Source organism: Oncorhynchus kisutch, linkage group LG5 (assembly GCF_002021735.2).
Source record: "Oncorhynchus kisutch isolate 150728-3 linkage group LG5, Okis_V2, whole genome shotgun sequence".
NCBI classification, from domain to species: domain Eukaryota; kingdom Metazoa; phylum Chordata; class Actinopteri; order Salmoniformes; family Salmonidae; genus Oncorhynchus; species Oncorhynchus kisutch.
The window spans coordinates 7,635,081-7,654,561 of record NC_034178.2 but is presented as its reverse complement, the minus strand read 5'-3'; the positions used below and the strand labels follow the sequence as shown (position 1 = coordinate 7,654,561).

The 19,481-nt window shown below is 45.2% G+C and overlaps 1 protein-coding gene across 3 annotated transcripts in view; it reads left to right on the top strand.

Annotated features, from left to right (window-relative positions):
* The window catches only part of LOC109890594 (sodium-driven chloride bicarbonate exchanger), a 35,704-nt gene that overhangs the window by 8,166 nt on the left and 8,057 nt on the right, over positions 1–19,481 (top strand). For all 3 annotated transcript variants that reach the window (XM_031824335.1, XM_031824336.1, XM_020482532.2), the window contains 13 exons: positions 8,243–8,324; positions 10,169–10,324; positions 11,627–11,768; positions 11,852–12,012; positions 12,210–12,398; positions 12,976–13,064; positions 13,512–13,669; positions 13,856–13,943; positions 14,074–14,220; positions 14,602–14,696; positions 16,135–16,309; positions 16,661–16,794; positions 17,530–17,775. In XM_031824335.1, the coding sequence (XP_031680195.1) occupies positions 8,243–8,324; positions 10,169–10,324; positions 11,627–11,768; positions 11,852–12,012; positions 12,210–12,398; positions 12,976–13,064; positions 13,512–13,669; positions 13,856–13,943; positions 14,074–14,220; positions 14,602–14,696; positions 16,135–16,309; positions 16,661–16,794; positions 17,530–17,775 (1,862 nt within the window). The remainder of the gene's footprint in view (positions 1–8,242; positions 8,325–10,168; positions 10,325–11,626; positions 11,769–11,851; positions 12,013–12,209; positions 12,399–12,975; positions 13,065–13,511; positions 13,670–13,855; positions 13,944–14,073; positions 14,221–14,601; positions 14,697–16,134; positions 16,310–16,660; positions 16,795–17,529; positions 17,776–19,481) is intronic.

The following is a 19,481-nucleotide window of genomic DNA, read 5'->3' as shown; positions in this document are numbered from 1 at the left end:
CCCTGTCCAGCGGGAGTACTTGTACATCAATCTGCCTCACGCTACATAAACAGGAGATAGACTCCTGCTTAATGGACCTTTCTGGCTCGGACAAAGCTTACTTACTAAATAGACGACCGATTCCCATCCCATCTCTACCGCCAAATCTGCATATCTATGTAAATATAAGTGTATTGGACGCAGTCCAGATTAAAGGGGAGATTGTTGTAAACTTCAAGGAAATAGTAGGATAAAGCTCTTCCTTGTCCCTGTTCTGTTCAGGGCTCTGTTCAGGGCTCTGTTCAGGGCTATGTCCCAAATGGCCCTGTGGACCCACACTGCACAGATGATACATACAGTTAGTCAGCTTGATAGGAAAGAGCAGAGTGCATCAGTGAGCAACACGTGTAGGGACATGGGGGGGGGAGGCTGCTGTAGCCCTGAACTGAATACCAAACAACTGTACACGTTTCTCCTCCTCTGTCTCTTTCTGTCTCACAGAGAGACGCTTTAGGATAACAATGAGACTACTCTTTCAGTAAATAGTCAAATGACACAAAACAAATCATGGACAATTGCTGATGGGAAATGCAGAAAATGTAGCTACACGCTGTTTCTACTGCATCTCTGTGGAGTGCATAGAGAACCGGAGAATAAGCCTGGGAACGGCCTTGGTGTTTAGTAAACAGAGAGGAGGAGGGAGAGAAGCCAATGGCAGGCATCTTTCCAAGGTCAACCTTGAACTCGCCAAACGTGGAAATCAGATAGACGTCAAGCTCCTCGTCCTCCTTTGGTTTTCAGTCCCGGGCTACAGCAACTTCCCCTTCCCCCTACATGATGTCAAGCTCCTCGTCCTCCTTTGGTTTTCAGTCCCGGGCTACAGCAGCTGTCCCCTACATGTGTTTCTCTGCTCATTCCCATCATGCTGACTAACTGCCTGCAGAACTAGGCCTGGATATGCGTTTGTTAGCGTATGCATGGTGTGTGCTCATTTCTCTGTGCATTTATGCGTGTGTGTGCGTGCGTGCATGGAGAGCAACTTCCAACCCACGCTGGCTGCTCTGATGTCGTCACCAGGCAGAGGGCATGATAGGAGCTGATTTAGTCAGTGCTGTGTATGTCTCTTTCCAGGGTTAGATCCTGGGATATACACATCTAATGGCAAAAGATTAGCATTTGTGGGGAGATGAAATCTTTGGCGGGAAGCTCTCTCTGCCGCTCTTACATCAGTGTTCTGCAGCCTGCAGGAGATCCTGTCCCCACACCAGGCTATTAATAGATAGACAGAAACCTGCTGCAGGCCGGAGATGCTGTCTCATTTGTCAAACTGAACAGAAGACACGGAACACCACTCCGTCCTCCTATAGTGGTCCCGGCACAGAGAAAGACAGTTGGCGTTCTAGGATTTATTGACCGCTTTTCTCATCATGTTGATCTAACGAGACTTCAACATGAATTCATGAGCAAGTCTCTGTTAAGATGGTGTTGTGGGATCAGTGGTGGAGTCCTCTCCATTCTAACTCCCTCGGATCAGGAAGTGAATTGAAATTTGATTCATTAATAAAATGAGTATCATGTAAGTTGAGTGAATTACACTTCTACTTCTGAAATGAACTGAGATTCATCTCCTGAATTCACTGAATTGAAATTGAATTGACACTCAACCCTGAAGAGAATAACAAATATTTGATCAGACCCAGAATTTATAACAAGATGTTCTCGTAGGTTATTTCATTGTTGTTATATCAGACCAAACATTTTTCTCACGGGCTAGCAGCCAGGGAGCAGGAGGTGGGGTATTTCATTATGGTGTCACTGAGAACGAGGGGATTTCCCAGGGGGCCGTGGGTCCTCCTGGGCATAGAAGCAGCAGGGTCTGCCCCTGGTCACCCTTCACATTTCTCCAAGGGTGGTCTCTTGCGCTCCACACTCTGCTATGACAGCCATACTGCCTGATAAATCGAATGGGTATACATGACAGTTTTGCCCTACACCATTGAATAAACAAAAATATGTATTTATGACTTTTTAAATTCCGTGCCCGACACCAAAGGGACTCTGGTTAGGATGTCTGTCTTTCTTTCTTTCATACTTTCATTCTTTCATTCATTCCTCTTTTGATGCTTCTTCCCACAGCCTCTATACTAGAGATCTCGGTCAGACTTTCAGCTGTGTATGTGGAAACAGCTTTGCTCGTGTCCGACTTCTAAGATAATCATTGAGCCCACTGACACTGCCCACATGATGGGTCAGTGGCCCATTCCTCGAAGCAAGATGTAAATAACTTGACATCCAATATCACATTCACAAACAAACCAGCGCTGAAAACGTTTGTATACTTTCTATTGGTAATTCCTTGATCTCCGTCTGTCTAGGAGAAATCACCCTCCTGAGACTGTCTAATGTGATGTCTAAGCCCACCCGGCCACATCCCACCCATCCCCACCACCATCTGTCCAGAACATTCCCATGATCCTCTAGGCTCAGTCACATGGGCGTCCATGTGTGGGTGCCTCCTCCCTCCAGCAACCTGGCCTGGGCTAGCCTAATCTTCTTCAGCACCCAGGACTGGCAGTGTAGGACGTCTTTGATTGGTCTGTAGCCACAGTCATCCAGTCACGGGATGCGTATGTAATGGAATTGTATTCCCTGTATAGTGCACTGCTTTTGACCAGCATTCTAAATGGAATGCAGAAAATACACAGTCTTTTGTAATACTGTCCAGATCTGAACTGATCTGAACTGTGGTATCATTTTGTTATGTTAATAGGCTCTGGTATCTTACCTTTGGAAGCTGTAGCATAGAGCCAGTGTCCAGGGGCAGGTTCTGAGGTGCTTCCACCAGCTGCAGGCCTGAAAACATCAACGCGTTCTAGAATTAAGCGACGTGACAGGAATAATACAACCACTGTTGTATCTGTAGCTCATTTCCATGCCTGTTGTATTACTAATACACTGCTGCCGTATCTACACCGTCTAACTGAAGTGCTGTAGATTCACTGTCTCCCAATCACGTTGAGTGCTGATTACATTCTAGTCTGATTAGATTGTCAAATGATGCAATATGGAAAAGCTCAGCAGTGACCGGAAATTATTTGAGTGTAGCATTGACTTGTTCTCAGAGATGATTGTGAATGAAGTGTGGCTGATTACCAAAGGGAATTAACTAGCATTACTCGGCATCTGTGAGTATAGCCCTGCCTCTCATATTTTACCAGCTTACCGCTGGCACCCAGAACCTCCTATGTCACCTCATGTTATTTGGCAAAAAGATTAAGCCAACAACCCCCTGGACAGAAACATGTTATTTTGGGAACACTCACTAAGCGAATAGTACATAGACACAGTATAAATGCACGCACGCACGCACGCACATACACACACATATATATATATATATATATATACATACATACAGTGGGGCAAAAAAGTATTTAGTCAGCCACCAATTCTGCAAGTTCTCCCATTTAAAAAGATGAGAGAGGCCTGTAATTTTCATCATAGGTACACTTCAACTATGACAGACAAAATGAGGGGAAAAAATCCAGGAAATCACATTGTAGGATTTTTTATGAATTTATTTGCAAATTATGGTGGAAAATAAGTATTTGGTCACCTACAAACAAGCAAGATTTCTGGCTCTCACAGACCTGTAACTTCTTCTTTAAGAGGCTCCTCTGTCCTCCACTCGTTACCTGTATTAATGGCACCTGTTTGAACTTGTTATCAGTATAAAAGACACCTGTCCACAACTTCAAACAGTCACACTCCAAACTCCACTATGGCCAAGACCAAAGAGTTGTCAAAGGACACCAGAAACAAAATTGTAGACCTGCACCAGGCTGGGAAGACTGAATCTGCAATAGGTAAGCAGCTTGGTTTGAAGAAATCAACTGTGGGAGCAATTATTAGGAAATGGAAGACATACAAGACCACTGATAATCTCCCTCGATCTGGGGCTCCACGCAGATCTCACCCCGTGGGGTCAAAATGATCACAAGAACGGTGAGCAAAAATCCCAGAACCACACGGGGGGACCTAGTGAATGACCTGCAGAGAGCTGGGACCAAAGTAACAAAGCCTACCATCAGTAACACACTACGCCGCCAGGGACTCAAATCCTGCAGTGCCAGACGTGTCCAGGCCTGTCTGAAGTTTGCTAGAGAGTATTTGGATGATCCAGAAGAAGATTGGGAGAATGTCATATGGTCAGATGAAACCAAAATAGAACTTTTTGGAAAAACTCAACTCGTTGTGTTTGGAGGAAAAAGAATGCTGAGTTGCATCCAAAGAACACCATACCTACTGTGAAGCATGGGGGTGGAAACATCATGCTTTGGGGCTGTTTTTCTACAAAGGGACCAGGACGACTGATCCGTGTAAAGGAAAGAATGAATGGGGCCATGTATCGTGAGATTTTGAGTGAAAACCTCCTTCCATCAGCAAGGGCATTGAAGATGAAACGAGGCTTCCACCAGCTGCTCTAGAGGAGATCTGCATGGAGGAATGGGCCAAAATACCAGCAACAGTGTGTGAAAACCTTGTGAAGACTTACAGAAAACGTTTGACCTCTGTCATTGCCATCAAAGGGTATATAACAAAGTATTGAGATACTTTTGTTATTGACCAAATACTTATTTTCCACCATAATTTGCAAATAAATTCATTAAAAATGTGATTTTCTGGATTTTTTTTCTCATTTTGTCTGTCATTGTTGAAGTGTACCTATGATGAAAATTACAGGCCTCTCTCATCTTTTTAAGTGGGAGAACTTGCACAATTGGTGGCTGACTAAATACTTTTTTGCCCCACTGTGTGTATATATATATATATATATATATATATATATATATACATATATATATACAGTTGAAGTCGGAAGTTTACTTACACCTTAGCAAAATACATTTAAACTCAGTTTTTCACAATTCCTGACATTTAATCTTGGTAGAAATTCCCTGTTTTAGGTCAGTTAGGATCACCACTTTATTTTATGAATGTGAAATGTCAGAATAATAGTAGAGAGAAGGATTTAGCTTCGCTTTTTTTTCTTTCATCACATTCCCAGTGGGCCAGAAGTTTACATACACTCAATTAGTATTTGGTAGCATTGCCTAAAAATCATACAATGGGATTTTCTGGATTTCTGTTTTAGATTCCGTCTCTCACAGTTGAAGTGTACCTATGATAAAAAGTACAGACCTCTACGTGCTTTGTAAGTAGGAAAACCTGCAAAATCGGCAGTGATCAAATACTTGTTCTCCCCACTGTACTTGCATACTATTGTTTGTACAGATGAACGTGGTATTTTCAGGCGTTTGGAAATTGCTCCCAAAGATGAACCAGACTTGTGGAGGTCTACTATTGTTTTTCTGAGGTGTTGGCTGATTTCTTTTGATTTTCCCATGATGTCAAGCAAAGGGGGAACTGAGTTTGAAGGTAGGCCTTGAAATACATCCACAGGTCCACCTCCAATTGACTCAAATTATGTCAATTAGCCTATCAGAAGCTTCTGAAGCCATGACATTATTTTCTAGAATTTTCCAAGCTGTTTAAAGGCAAGGTCAACTTAGTGTATGTAAACTTCTGACCCACTGGAATTGTGATACAGTGAATTATAAGTGTAATAATCTGTCTGTTAACAATTGTTGGAAAAATTACTTGTGTCGTGCACAAAGTGGATGTCCTAACCGAGTTGCCAAAACTATAGTTTGTTAACAAGGTGTTTGTGGAGTTGTTGAGAAACGGGTTTTAATGACTCCAAACTAAGTGTATGTGAACTTCCGACTTCAATTGTATGTGCGTGGGGTCGAGGGTCTCAGAGGGTTGATGGTGTGTGTGTGTGTGTGTGTGTGTGTATATAGATATATATATATATATATATAAAAAAGCCAGACTACACACACACACACACCATCAACCCTCTGAGACCCTCGACCCCATAACCCTCCTACAACAATCCTAGCCATTATCAGGATGGTCTGTTGGGTCAACAACAGTGTTCCTCTCGGCAGCTGTGTGAGAGTCAGTATTTATCTGACCACACGCATGAGGAAGCATCCTTGTAAAAAAAACAAACGGGACTAAAACAATAAAGCTATCTGGGTAGTCAGGGAACATGAATTCATAAAAATTGTGATTGGCCACATTAGTTGCCATGGTGACTGTCTGATGAAGTTAGCCTCATGAAGCTGCTGTGTGTTTATTTAAGGATTCATCCTCTTGCAGCAGGAGGAAGGCAGGATGCCAGAGGCCTGTTATATAAGAGTTGTGGCTTTAAAAAAAAATTCAAATGTGCTTCTATGTACAGAATGGTCAATGGGACAAATTCACCACTGGTGTGTTTGGCCCGTTAAGAAAACAGACCTCTGAGCTTTTTCTGTGAAAATCTCTTGATGTGCAAAAGAATGGTTCTCTTTATACTGTAAATACATGTGCATATTAAGTCGTTCTGACCATGATAGATCGTTGGTGATGTGGACACCAAGGAACTTGAAACTCTCCACCCGCTCCACTACAGCCCCGTCGATGTTAATGGGGGCCTTATCGGCCCGACTTCATCTCTCTCTCTCTCTTCTCTCACCGCTCCCCCTCTCTCTCTTTCGCTCTCCCTCTATCTTTCTCTCTCTCTCTCTCCCCTCTCTCTCTCTCTCTCTCTCTCTCTATCTCTCTCTATCTCTGTCTCTCTTCTCTCACCGCTCCCCTCTCTCTCTTTCGTTCTCTCTTTCGCTCTCTCTCTCTTCTCTCACCGCTCCCCCTCTCTCTCTTTCGTTCTCTCTTTCGCTCTCCCTCTATCTTTATATATCTCTCTCCCCTCTCTCTCTCTCTCTCTCTCTCTTCTCTCACCTCTCTCCTCTCTCTCTCTTTCGCTCTCCCTCTATCTTTATATATCTCTCTCCCCTCTCTCTCTCTCTCTCCTTCTCTCACCGCTCCCCTCTCTCTCTTCTCTCACCTCTCTCCTCTCTCTCTCTTTCGCTCTCCCTCTATCTTTATATATCTCTCTCCCCTCTCTCTCTCTTCTCTCACCTCTCCCCTCTCTCTCTCTTTCGCTCTCCCTCTATCTTTATATATCTCTTTCCCCTCTCTCTCTCTCTTCTCTCACCGCTCCCCTCTCTCTCCCCTCTCTCTCTTTCGCTCTCCCTCTATCTTTATATATCTCTCTCCCCTCTCTCTCTCTCTTCTCTCACCTCTCCCCTCTCTCTCTCTCTTTCGCTCTCCCTCTCTTTATATATCTCTCTCCCCTCTCTCTCTCTCTCTCTCTCTCTCTCTCTCTCTCTTCTCTCACCGCTCCCCTCTCTCTCTTTCGTTCTCTTTCGCTCTCTCTTCTCTCACCTCTCTCCTCTCTCTCTCTTTCGCTCTCCCTCTATCTTTATATATCTCTCTCCCCTCTCTCTCTCTTCTCTCACCGCTCCCCTCTCTCTCCCCTCTCTCTCTTTCGCTCTCCCTCTATCTTTATATATCTCTCTCCCCTCTCTCTCTCTTTCGCTCTCCCTCTATCTTTATATATCTCTCTCTCCTCTCTCTCCTCTCTCTCTCTTTCGCTCTCCCTCTATATATCTCTCTCCCCGCTCTCTCTCTTCTCTCACCGCTCCCCTCTCTCTCCCCTCTCTCGCTTTCTCTCTCGCTTTCGCTCTCCCTCTCTTCTCTCACCGCTCCCCTCTCTCTCCCCTCTCTCTCTTTCGCTCTCCCTCTATCTTTATATATCTCTCTCCCCTCTCTCTCTCTCTTCTCTCACCTCTCCCCTCTCTCTCTCTCTTTCGCTCTCCCTCTCTTTATATATCTCTCTCCCCTCTCTCTCTCTCTCTCTCTCTCTCTCTCTCTTCTCTCACCGCTCCCCTCTCTCTCTTTCGTTCTCTTTCGCTCTCTCTTCTCTCACCTCTCTCCTCTCTCTCTCTTTCGCTCTCCCTCTATCTTTATATATCTCTCTCCCCTCTCTCTCTCTTCTCTCACCGCTCCCCTCTCTCTCCCCTCTCTCTCTTTCGCTCTCCCTCTATCTTTATATATCTCTCTCCCCTCTCTTCTCTCACCGCTCCCCTCTCTCTCCCCTCTCTCTCTCTTTCGCTCTCCCTCTATCTTTATATATCTCTCTCTCCTCTCTCCTCTCTCTCTCTTTCGCTCTCCCTCTATATATCTCTCTCCCCGCTCTCTCTCTTCTCTCACCGCTCCCCTCTCTCTCCCCTCTCTCGCTTTCTCTCTCGCTTTCGCTCTCTCTCTCTCTCTCTCTCTCTCTCTCTCTCTCTCTCTCTCTCTCTCTCTTCTATAGAGGACTGATGAGGAGGCGGTGCTGGACAGAGGGGGCACTCGCTCCATGCTCAACACCAACTTTGAGAAGGAGGAGCTGGAAGGTGAGTCAACATTAACAGCTTAAGGGATGCATCTCAATTAGTCTAAACTGGCTTTCTCCCCTTGTCTCCACCTCTACCTAACCATATTCTGCTTTTACGTAGTCTGTGACTTCATATCACTTATGGGTGGAAGGAGAAGACACAAGTAGACAAGGACCGGGAGCAGGTTTAGGAAACTGGGATGCACCCTGTGACCTTTCTCAGACACTCATGGTTGCCATGATTATTTGTTCCGCCTGCAGTGGAAACTGTGACACTATATTTGCTCTGGTGTAGTATTCCCTGCTGCCCCATAAGGAGAACCTATGGACTTGTGAGAGAGGACACTGTAGTGAAAACAAGGAATACACACACACACACACACACACACACACAAACGCAATCATGTTTAATACGCGTGCCACTTTCATGCCACAGAGAGCAGGATGGGAGAGAACAGACGTTCCATCACACTCGGAAGTTCACAGGCATGAGGGATGTTGTGCTATTTTTAGAGAGAACCTCCCATCTTGACTCACAGACTGTAAGCTGCAGCCAGGGTCCTCTGGGGTCCTCAGTGTTTCAACCAGGCATGTCCTAGGTCTGCCCTAATGTCTTTCATAATAGTCTCTACGACACATTCAAAGGGAGATATACTCTATTGCACTGTGATATACCATGTTAGATGTTTTGTTGATGTCAGTGTGTTGCCGGCTGACTCAGAGATTCATGTGGTTGTTGTTGTTGTTGTTGTGGTGACTGTAACAGTTCACACGCTAAGGCTGTCACACATGACATTTCAGGGAGACATATTGCTAGAATCATCCTGTCCTTGACTTACTGCCTTAGTTTTTGGGTATGGTTGTTTTTGTTTAACAGTACTTCCACTGAGTAGTGCTGTTAGAGCAGGCCTGGAGGTAGGGACATTGATATGACAGAGAGATGAGTGGCCAGGGTCTTGTCCATGTCACCATGTGCACCCCAGCTCTCCCAGAGTTGGTTTGAGACCTATAGGGCAGGCCATTTTGGTTGTTCTAGCTCAGCATTGGAGTCAGGATAGATTATGCTCACCATGGCAGAGAGCGAGAGAAAGGAACAGGGAAGAGAGTGTGGCATATAATGAGGGAGAGAGAAAGATGGAGGGGGGGGGTTGTGAGGACGAGAGAGAGTGTGGCATATAATGAGGGTGAGAGAAAGATGGAGGGGGGGGGGTTGTGAGGACGAGAGAGAGTGTGGCATATAATGAGGGAGAGAGAAAGATGGAGGGGGGGGGGGTTGTGAGGACGAGAGAGAGTGTGGCATATAATGAGGGTGAGAGAGATGGAGGGGGGGGGGGTTGTGAGGACGAGAGAGAGTGTGGCATATAATGAGGGTGAGAGAGATGGAGGGGGGGGGGTTGTGAGGACGAGAGAGAGTGTGGCATATAATGAGGGAGAGAAAGATGGAGGGGGGGGTTGTGAGGACGAGAGAGTGTGGCATATAATGAGGGGGTTGTGAGGACGAGAGAGTGTGGCATATAATGAGGGGGGGTTGTGAGGACGAGAGAGTGTGGCATATAATGAGGGAGAGAGAAAGATGGAGGGGGGGGGTTGTGAGGACGAGAGAGAGTGCAAAAGGGTGTGTTATCATTGCAGTGCTTCAGTATTTCATTTCCAGCTGATACTAAATTGTAATTTATCTTGTATGAATCTGGCCCAAGTGTTTTTTTTTTTTCTTCCATCAGGACCCTGCGTCTTAACGAATGCATCACATTTTAAAAGTACATTTTAGTAAATGCACTTATTGTAGGCCCTGCGGTTGGAGGCCCTACATTTCTGGGGTTATAGTGATTGTAGTTTGATGCCACATTTTCATCGTGTCCCCAGGCCACCGGACTCTTTACATTGGGGTCCACGTTCCCCTGGGGAGGAAGTCCCACCGACGTCACCGTCACCATGGCGGCCACAACAAAAACAGCAGGAAGAGATCCAAAGAGAGGGAATCTGGGGTGGACGGCGATGGCAGAGAATCACCCTCCCACAGTAAGTCTATGGGGTGGGGTGGGGGGGGTGGGGGGGGTGCAAAGAAGGTTCCCTGTGAAAATGTGACCAAACAACAACACTCTTTGAAAAAAGGGTTCCAAAAGGGTTCTTCAGCTGTCCTCATAGGAAAACCCTTTTTTGGTTACATGTAAAACCCTTTTTGGTTCCATGCAGAACCCTCTGTGGAAAGGGTTCCACATGGAACCCAAACCGGTTCTATTTGGAACCAAAAGGGTTTTTACCTGAAACCAACAGGGGTTTTACTTGGAACCAACAAGGGTTTTACCTGAAACCAACAATGGTTTTACTTGGAACCAACAATGGTTTTACTTGGAACCAACAATGGTTTTACTTGGAACCAACAATGGTTTTACTTGGAACCAAAAGGGTTTTACCTGGAACCAACAAGGGTTTTACCTGGAACCAACAAGGGTTTTACCTGGAACCAACAAGGGTTTTACCTGGAACCAACAAGGGTTTTACCTGGAACCAACAAGGGTTTTACCTGGAACCAACAAGGGTTTTACCTGGAACCAACAATGGTTTTTACTTGGAACCAACAAGGGTTCATCCAACCAAAAAATCTAAGTGTGAACTGTAAGTCTATGGGGCAGTGTACTGACAAAATGTTCCCTGTGAAAATGTGTGACTTGTCATTTGTTCTTGTTTCTCCGTCATTGACACTAGCCAGGTTCCAGATATCTGTGTGTTCTTGCCAAGTATCATTAATGAGCCAAAAGAGAACAGAAGATGTGATCCTGATTCAATAACGCAATGGTTATGCAAATATTGGGTTCTGCAAATATACAAGGGTTATGCAAATATTGGAATACTATCGCTTTGGACCACAAATCCTTTTTTTTCTCAAGTTGCTAAGCAACTGTTATTTGTCTGTCCTGACAGATAGTTGCTAGCTCATGTCAAATTTCTTAAACTAAATCGGTGACCCCACACAACATCTGTCTGCATAATGAACGTTGAGATTGCCGCGAGGCCAGACCGTTGGCAAGAGTGCAGATCAGACTGGTACCCAGGCTACATTGATTGGCGTCTCTTCACACCACTTCTCTGCACTCCTCTCTCGCTCTTTCTCTCTTTTTTATCCCTTTCTTTCTTTCTTTCTCTCACTATCTTTCTCTCACTATCTGTCTCTCTCTCTGTCTCTCTCTCTCTGGCTTTCTCTCTCTCTCTCGCTTTCTCTCTTCACCCTCTTTCTCTCTTTCTCATTTTCCACCCTCTCCCTTTCCCCCCCCCCTCTCCACATCCCCAACTCTCTCCTCCTCCTCCACTACCCCTCTACAGCAGACACTCCTGCCCAGAGGGTGCAGTTCCTGCTGGGCACAGAGGATGGTGACGAGGAGCACATATCTCACGCCCTCTTCACTGAGCTGGATGAGATCTGCCTGAGAGAGGGCGAGGACGCAGAGTGGAAGGAGACCGCCAGGTAACCAATCGCACGACCCGCTCCAGCTCCACAGCCAATTAGGTGTCCGTTTCTGGCTTATGCGTATCTGTTTGTGTGTGTAGGTGGCTGAAGTTTGAGGAGGACGTGGAGGATGGAGGCGAGCGTTGGAGCAAGCCCTACGTGGCCACCCTGTCTCTTCATAGTCTGTTTGAGCTGAGGAGCTGCATCCTCAACGGCACCGTGCTGCTGGACATGAGGGCCAACTCACTGGAGGAGATCGCCGGTACGTAGAGTGGTGCTGGAGTGGAGGGTGGCCAGAAGGTTGACGGTTTAAATCCGAGTGTCGACGGGGAAAATCTGGCGGGAGTGAGTCTGCAACTGGAGAGATACTGGAGTTAGAATATCAGGTGCCAACTACTGCCGTTGTGCTCTTGAGCAAGGCAGTCAACCCCTAACCAATCTATGTGTGTGTTCTCTCAGATATGGTCCTGGACCAGCATGAGGTGTCGGGCGCAGTGGGGGAGGACGTGAGGAGGAGGATCCGTGAGGCGCTCCTGAAGCAGCACCACCACCAGAACCACAAGAAGCTGGCTAACCGCATCCCCATCGTACGCTCCTTCGCCGACATCGGCAAGAAGCATTCCGAGCCCCACTCTATGGACAAGAATGGTGAGCTAACCAACTAACCAACCAATCACACACTAACCAACCAATCACACACCAACCAACCAACCAACCAACCAATCACACACCAACCAACCAGTCACACACCAACCAACCAATCAATCACACACCAACCAACCAATCACAGTATTGTGTTTTTTCTGATTGTTGTGCTGTATTGTCTCTGTGACTTGCTGTGTTGTCTGATTAATATCTCAACTACTATCTACATTCTCTCCTTTTGTGTGTGTGTGTGTGTCTGTGAGTGTGTGTGTGTCCACTTCATTACCTCCTGTTTATCCATTAATAACCTCCATGTGTTTTCTCTAACCTCTTGGGCAGTACCAAACCTTCAAAAGTAGAATAGTACTACTTCAAATTCAACTTAGAAAGTGCATCGTTTTGGTCACAAAGACTATCGTCAAGGCCTCATTCCTTCATTAATCTAGGTAGGATTAATCAATTGATGAATTTCATCTAGATTATAGTGTTACACTGAAGGCCTTAATCTGAATACTGTGCAGGATGTTGCCCAGTGAGAGTGACTAACAAGCTGGCTCTCTCCTGTCCTGGTGTCTCCCAGGTCAGACAGTCTCTCCCCAGTCCCAGCCAGCCACCACAGAGGGCAAGGAACATGTCAGCCGGGAGAACAGCCATGTGGACTTCAGCAAGTTAAGGCCCCACTCATCTAGCCTGGTCGCACCATATTTCTATGTTCTGTATAGCCAACTCCTATGGTTGTTGTAATATCAAGGTTGGCTACCAGGTCACCCAAAAGTTTCCACTAAGCACAATGCTACTTTTCATTGACATATAGTACATTAGCAAGTAGCTACATTACTGTGACTATGCTAACCACCAGTTAGTATGTGTTAGACCAGTGCATTTACTATGCTGTGTGACCCACTCAAAGTGTTTAGCCATTTCTCTGTAGCTCAGTGAATAATAAACCCACTGATTCTAGTCACAACCCAGTATCTAGCCAAACATCTGCTGTAGCCTATGTATGACAGATTTCTCAGTGGGCCTATCCATGATCCCCTGGCCTTCATTTCAGTCGACCCTATTTAGCATATTTTCCTATCTCCTATTAGCTAAATAGGATCATCATGTCTGTAGATTGACCTCCACTTCATGAAGAAGATTCCCCCCGGTGCAGAGGCATCCAACGTCCTGGTGGGGGAGCTAGAGTTCCTAGAGCAGCCTGTGGTGGCCTTTGTCCGTCTGTGTCCCGCCGTGCTGCTCAACGGCCTGGCTGAGGTCCCCATCACCACCAGGTCAGACACACACGCTCTCATTTGATTAAAATATTGTTGTTTAATGATGATTGAGGTTAATACTATGCATTTTATTTGTTCGTAACTAAATTGGGACTGGGGTTTTTGCATTGGGTAAGTTCCTGAGTGGATCCACTCTATTCAGGTAAAACTATGGTTAAAACCTTCTTCTGTGTTCTCCCTCAGGTTCCTGTTCATTCTGCTGGGGCCTCTAGGAAAAGGACCACAGTACCATGAGATTGGCCGATCCATCGCAACTCTGATGACAGACGAGGTAAGTAGCCTCGTTGCAGTAGTCCTGTGTGTGCTTTTCCCTGCGTGGCCTTTGGTTATGTTAGCCAAGTTTAATAGCAGCTCATGATGACACATACAGGTTAAACCCATTCCCTCTCTGCTCCTCCCAGGTGTTCCATGACGTGGCGTATAAAGCCAAGGACAGGAACGACCTGGTGGCCGGCATCGATGAGTTCCTGGACCAGGTGACTGTGTTGCCACCTGGGGAGTGGGACCCCTCCATCAGGATAGAGCCGCCCAAAAACGTGCCCTCTCAGGTGAGCCTCTTCCTGGTGGTGTCCATGACAACATGTATTTTGAGATGCTCTGACCCTGTGCCATCATCTGTTAGTTTGCTTCCAACTGCATCACTGGCTAAACCCAATCTGAATTGTGCTCGGATTTAATGGCTGGTGTACCCCAAGGACGTGTTCTTATTCCCTCCGAATCCATTTGTTTTGTTTTTCTATTATCATCTGTTTTTGGTACGTGCCAGGTGGCTTGTCCTTAAAAAATCAGTCCTGTGTTTTTGGAAGGAATGTTTTTCCTGACAGGCTATTTTAGGCCAATTCCTACTAGTGGAGAAAATAAATTATTTATTTTGGCAAATAAATATTTATTTTCCATCTGACCTCTGAACTCTACTCTTTACCACACAGGAAAAGCGCAAGGTCCCTCCTCTACCCAACGGAGATCTGGGAGAAGCAGAGGAACCTGGTGGCCATGGAGGCCCAGAGCTACAACGCACAGGAAGGTAGGGTTGAGTGTGTGTGTGTGGTGGTTGTGAGTTGAAGGGAAGTGGTGTGTGTGTTTGGGCTGAGATTAGGCCGGCAAGCACTGTGAGTGTGATCTACAGCACTGTGAGTGTGATCTACAGCACTGTGAGTGTGATCTACAGCACTGTGAGTGTGTGTGATCTACAGCACTGTGGACCATCTTTGGTCCTCTCTGTCTTTGTCTTCCAGTCCCCTGTTTGTCTCCTCTCCGGCTCTCACTGTCCCCGGCAGTACATCTAGCCACCCTTTAAAAAAAACACACATCCTTATGGTTCTCTCTCGTTCCTCAAGCTCTGCGTTCCTAAAAATAGCTGTGATTGATTCAGTGTGATACATGCATTTTGAATCATCCATGCGTACTTTCCGACATAAGACCAGCATCACTTATTAAAATGTGCCTCGACAACCCTGGCGAAAACACTTTAGCTATTTTGGTAACACTTCATTGTACAATTTGTGTGCGTTAACTAAGGGCCGATTTTGAATATTTCATTAAGCAATTATTAGTTCGCCATGTAATCATGTCCACTTATTATACGAGCACTAAGTGTGCATTAACAAAGTGCTGACCTGAATCTGTTTTATAGGCAATAATTAGTTCAATAGTTAATAGACTACAGCATTCGCTCATAAGCATTTGGATCTCTGAAAATACCTAATAAATACTTAACAGTGCAAAATAATGTATGAAGTATTAGTATCTTCTTAGCAGTAGCTTATGAGTACTGACAGACACTCATAATACAGTGTTACAACTTTATTAACAATACTTTATTGTAGGTGTCATGTGTTTTGGGTTTCTACAGTAGTGTAGTAGAGTGTATCTAGCGCGAGGAGGAAGCTGCAGTAGTGTAATACAGTATATTTAGAGGGAGGCAGTAGGCTATGTGTAGCTGTAGTAAGTGGATACTGTATGTCGTGGGGTTTGAAGTGATGTAGTTGTAAGGGATGCTCCCTGCTACAGTAGGTCTCTGAGGAACTCATCCTGACGTGTAAAGTAGATTGGCCTGCAGCCCAGTTCTGCTGTGAGCTATGATCTCCCAGAGGGCCAACAGCGTAGCATCCATCCCCGCACGGTTGAAATACCACTCAAAGTCACGCCCCCCCCCCCCCCCCCCCGTTACCCCGGCAACCGCCTCTGGCTAGGACGCCATGTGCTTCCTCTAACATCAGAAGGCTTCCTCTCTCCAACCCTCCTCCTAGTGTGTGGCCTGTGGGAATGTGTTTAAAAAAAAGAAACATTTAAAAACACGCTATGGTGCATACATTTCCCCATTGAAACGGAAAAATGAAAGGGAACACAGATTTGACTCCTTTTTACTTCATATGGTATTTGATGCTGGTTCACTAAGGTTGTGTGTGTGTGTGTGTGTGTGTGTGCACGTGTATATGCGCTAATGTGTGTGTCATGTCCAGGTTCTTTGGAGGGTTCTTCATGGACATCAAGCGCAAGGCGCCCCACTACCTGTCTGACTACACGGACGCTTTGAGCCTGCAGTGTCTGGCCTCCTTCCTTTTCCTCTACTGTGCCTGCATGTCTCCTGTCATCACCTTCGGCGGACTGCTGGGGGAAGCCACCGAGGGACGCATAGTAAGACACACCGCTCATACCACATGACACGCGTTGGCTTTGCTGCGTTAACAACATGTTGTCCCGAATGGCAGAAGAACAGACTTTCTGAAGGCCTTACTTCATGTGTTTGTTGGTTTTTGGATTTCTGATGGAGTTCTGCACAACAATAAAGCACTTTCATATTCACACGTTAGGTAAGCACGATGGTGTCCCGGTGAAGCTGAACTAAACGGATAGCTAGGTTTTGGTTGCCGTATCCCCTAGTAGATCCCCGACTTCAACAAATAAAGACTGCTATGCAGTTATTATGAAAGTGCTATGTAACCTGTGGTCCATTAACCCATTACTGTCACTTCCCCTTTTGGCCAGAGTGCAATTGAGTCGCTGTTCGGAGCCTCCATGACGGGGATAGCCTACTCCCTGTTCGCTGGGCAGCCTCTCACCATCCTAGGCAGCACAGGCCCTGTTCTAGTGTTTGAGAAGATTCTCTTCAAGTTCTGCAAGTGAGTTTGCCCCTTTTCAGATACGTTGTCTCAGGTGCTCTCATCACTGTGACGTGGCTACAGTACGTTGTTCCTGGCATTCAGGAAGACTTTAAGTATACAGGTTTTTCTAAGGCTGTCTGTGTGTCCGCATGTGTGTCGCTCGTGTGAAAATCGGTGACAACCTCGGCCCAAGAAGAAATGTCCTTTTGGGCTAATAGTTAAGACGTTGGTCTTCCGAGTGGGAGATGGAGGTTCGCGTCCCACCAGTTACACGTGTGTGTTTGTCAACAGGTACTATGACTATGGCTATATATGCGAACAGATCTGGAACCAGGCTAATTGGAAATATATTGGCAGACAGTGTTAGGTACAATGTCTGTAGCACTGTACCACTGACATTTCATATGGACGGCTCCACTATAAATATATTTCATGTCAGTGACTCCATTTCCTCTCTGCAAAGATTTGGACAGAGTCAAAGTGCGTGCATGAGTGACTGGCTCATGCTGGATCATGTCTCTGTGAACCCAGTCATTCATGCACGCTCGCACTTTGGATTGCAGTCACATATTGTGTGTGTGTGTGTGTCCATGTATGTAGGCATGACTTGCCTAGTTAAATAAGGGTTAAATAAAAAATGAATAAATGTCCTTTTGGTCTAAAGGTTAAGACGTTGGCCTTCCTAGTGGGAGATGGGGGGGGGGGGTTCGCGTCCCACCAGTTACACGTGTGTGTGTGTGTGTTTGTCCACAGGGACTATGACCTGTCCTACCTCTCCCTGAGGGCCTGTATCGGCCTGTGGACGGCGTTCCTCTGCCTGCTCCTGGTGGCTACAGACGCTAGCTCCCTGGTCTGTTACATCACCCGCTTCACAGAGGAGGCCTTCGCCTCGCTCATCTGCATCATCTTCATCTACGAGGCCCTGGAGAAACTCATCCACCTGGGGGAACACTACCCCATCAACATGAACAACAACCTGCAGAAACTCACCCAGTACTCGTAAGTCATGGAAATAATGTTAGTTAGTGGAACTAATACTCATAAGTGGATCAAATTGTCATAAGTGGAACTGGTATTCCTCTAACTACCAGTAATTTTAAGTGCAACTAGTAAACTTGTAGTACTCATAGGTGGAAGTAGTACTCCTTTAACTGCCAACAAATTAAACTAGTACTCTTAACCTGTAGTATACTCTTAGAAAAAAAGCTGCTATCTAGAACCTAAAAGGGTTCTTCGGGTGTCCCCATGGGAGAACCCTTTGAAGAACACTTTTTGGTTCCAGGTAGAACTCTTTTGGGTACCATGTAGAAAGAACCCTTTCCACATAGGGATTCTACATGGAACTCAAAAGGGTCCTACCAAAAAGGGTTATCCTATGGGGACAGCCAAAGAACCCTTTTGGAACCCTTTTTCTAAGAGTGTACTCATTAATGGAACCAGTACCCCACTAACTACCGCTAATCTTAAGTGGAACTAGTAGTGGAAGGAGTATATTGTACTTCTTTGTTTAAGTAGCATTCGTAAGTGTAAGGAGTACTCCACCTACAATACTGCAGGTGGAAAACAGTCCATTTTTTGGGGCCAAAACACAGACAGTAAACCAGAGTCCTGTACACAGTTTTAGTGTTAGCTAGCTACATCATCAAAGCACAGATGGGCAATATGGGCAGTTTATCCAGTTTTTTGGTAATGCTACAAGATTATTGCAGTAGGCTGAATAATCCCATGTGTAAACCCAGGGACATACATTAATACATGATGTAATTGTTCCAAGTCGATGTAATGTACGGTCAAGTAAATGTTTTCCGTACATTGGTGAAGTCATAGAGAGGAATCCTTATGGGTCATTCCATGTCATTTCGTCAAGCCATGTCACCCACCATCTCAGATTGTTCTGAAATTGTTTCTGTAGTTAGAAACAGATGATATTAACATTCCTGAAACATTATTTTGAATATAATATAATAATAAATATAATTTGATCTCTGAGAAATTAAGCTAATTGATTGCACCCAAATTGGCTGTTTTAATTTATAGGATTCACATAATCTTAAATAAATATAGTACCTAACATCCGATTTGGACCATAATTCTTCATAACAAAGAGTAAGACATGAGGAATCCAATAAAAGCCATCCACGGAACCCCAACATCCCACACCAAACTCATCCCAACAACCAGTATCAGTTCTCTATGTCTGACACGTAGTACGGAGCTGATGCTTGGAGTATTGCTTCTTCATTCTTTTTAATGTATTCCCTGTGAATCTGGTGATGTCGTTTCCCCATTGTTCAGAGAAATTAGTCATTGAAGTCACTTGCATTCTATACCATAAATTAGTGTTGAACGTACCAAGTTTTTCCCACTAGATGGAGCTGTTCCTGCTACTGCCACCACACCCTTTTATCCATTTTGCTGGTCTCTTGTGTTTATTAAATGGATCACAACATTTTCTTTGCTACTTTAGGTAGAAAACAAATTGATTTTGCTCATATAAGTCCTATAAATTAAAATTGCCAATTTTGGTGCAATCCTGTAATTTCCCAGAGATCAAATTATATTTAAACAAAATAATATTTCAGGAACGCTAATCTTATCCGTTTCTAACTACAAAAATGATTTCAGAACAATCTGAGACAGTGGGGGTCAAAATCCTCTTTCTTGTGCTTTGTGAGGTGTAACAATTTATATAGTAGAGGACATAG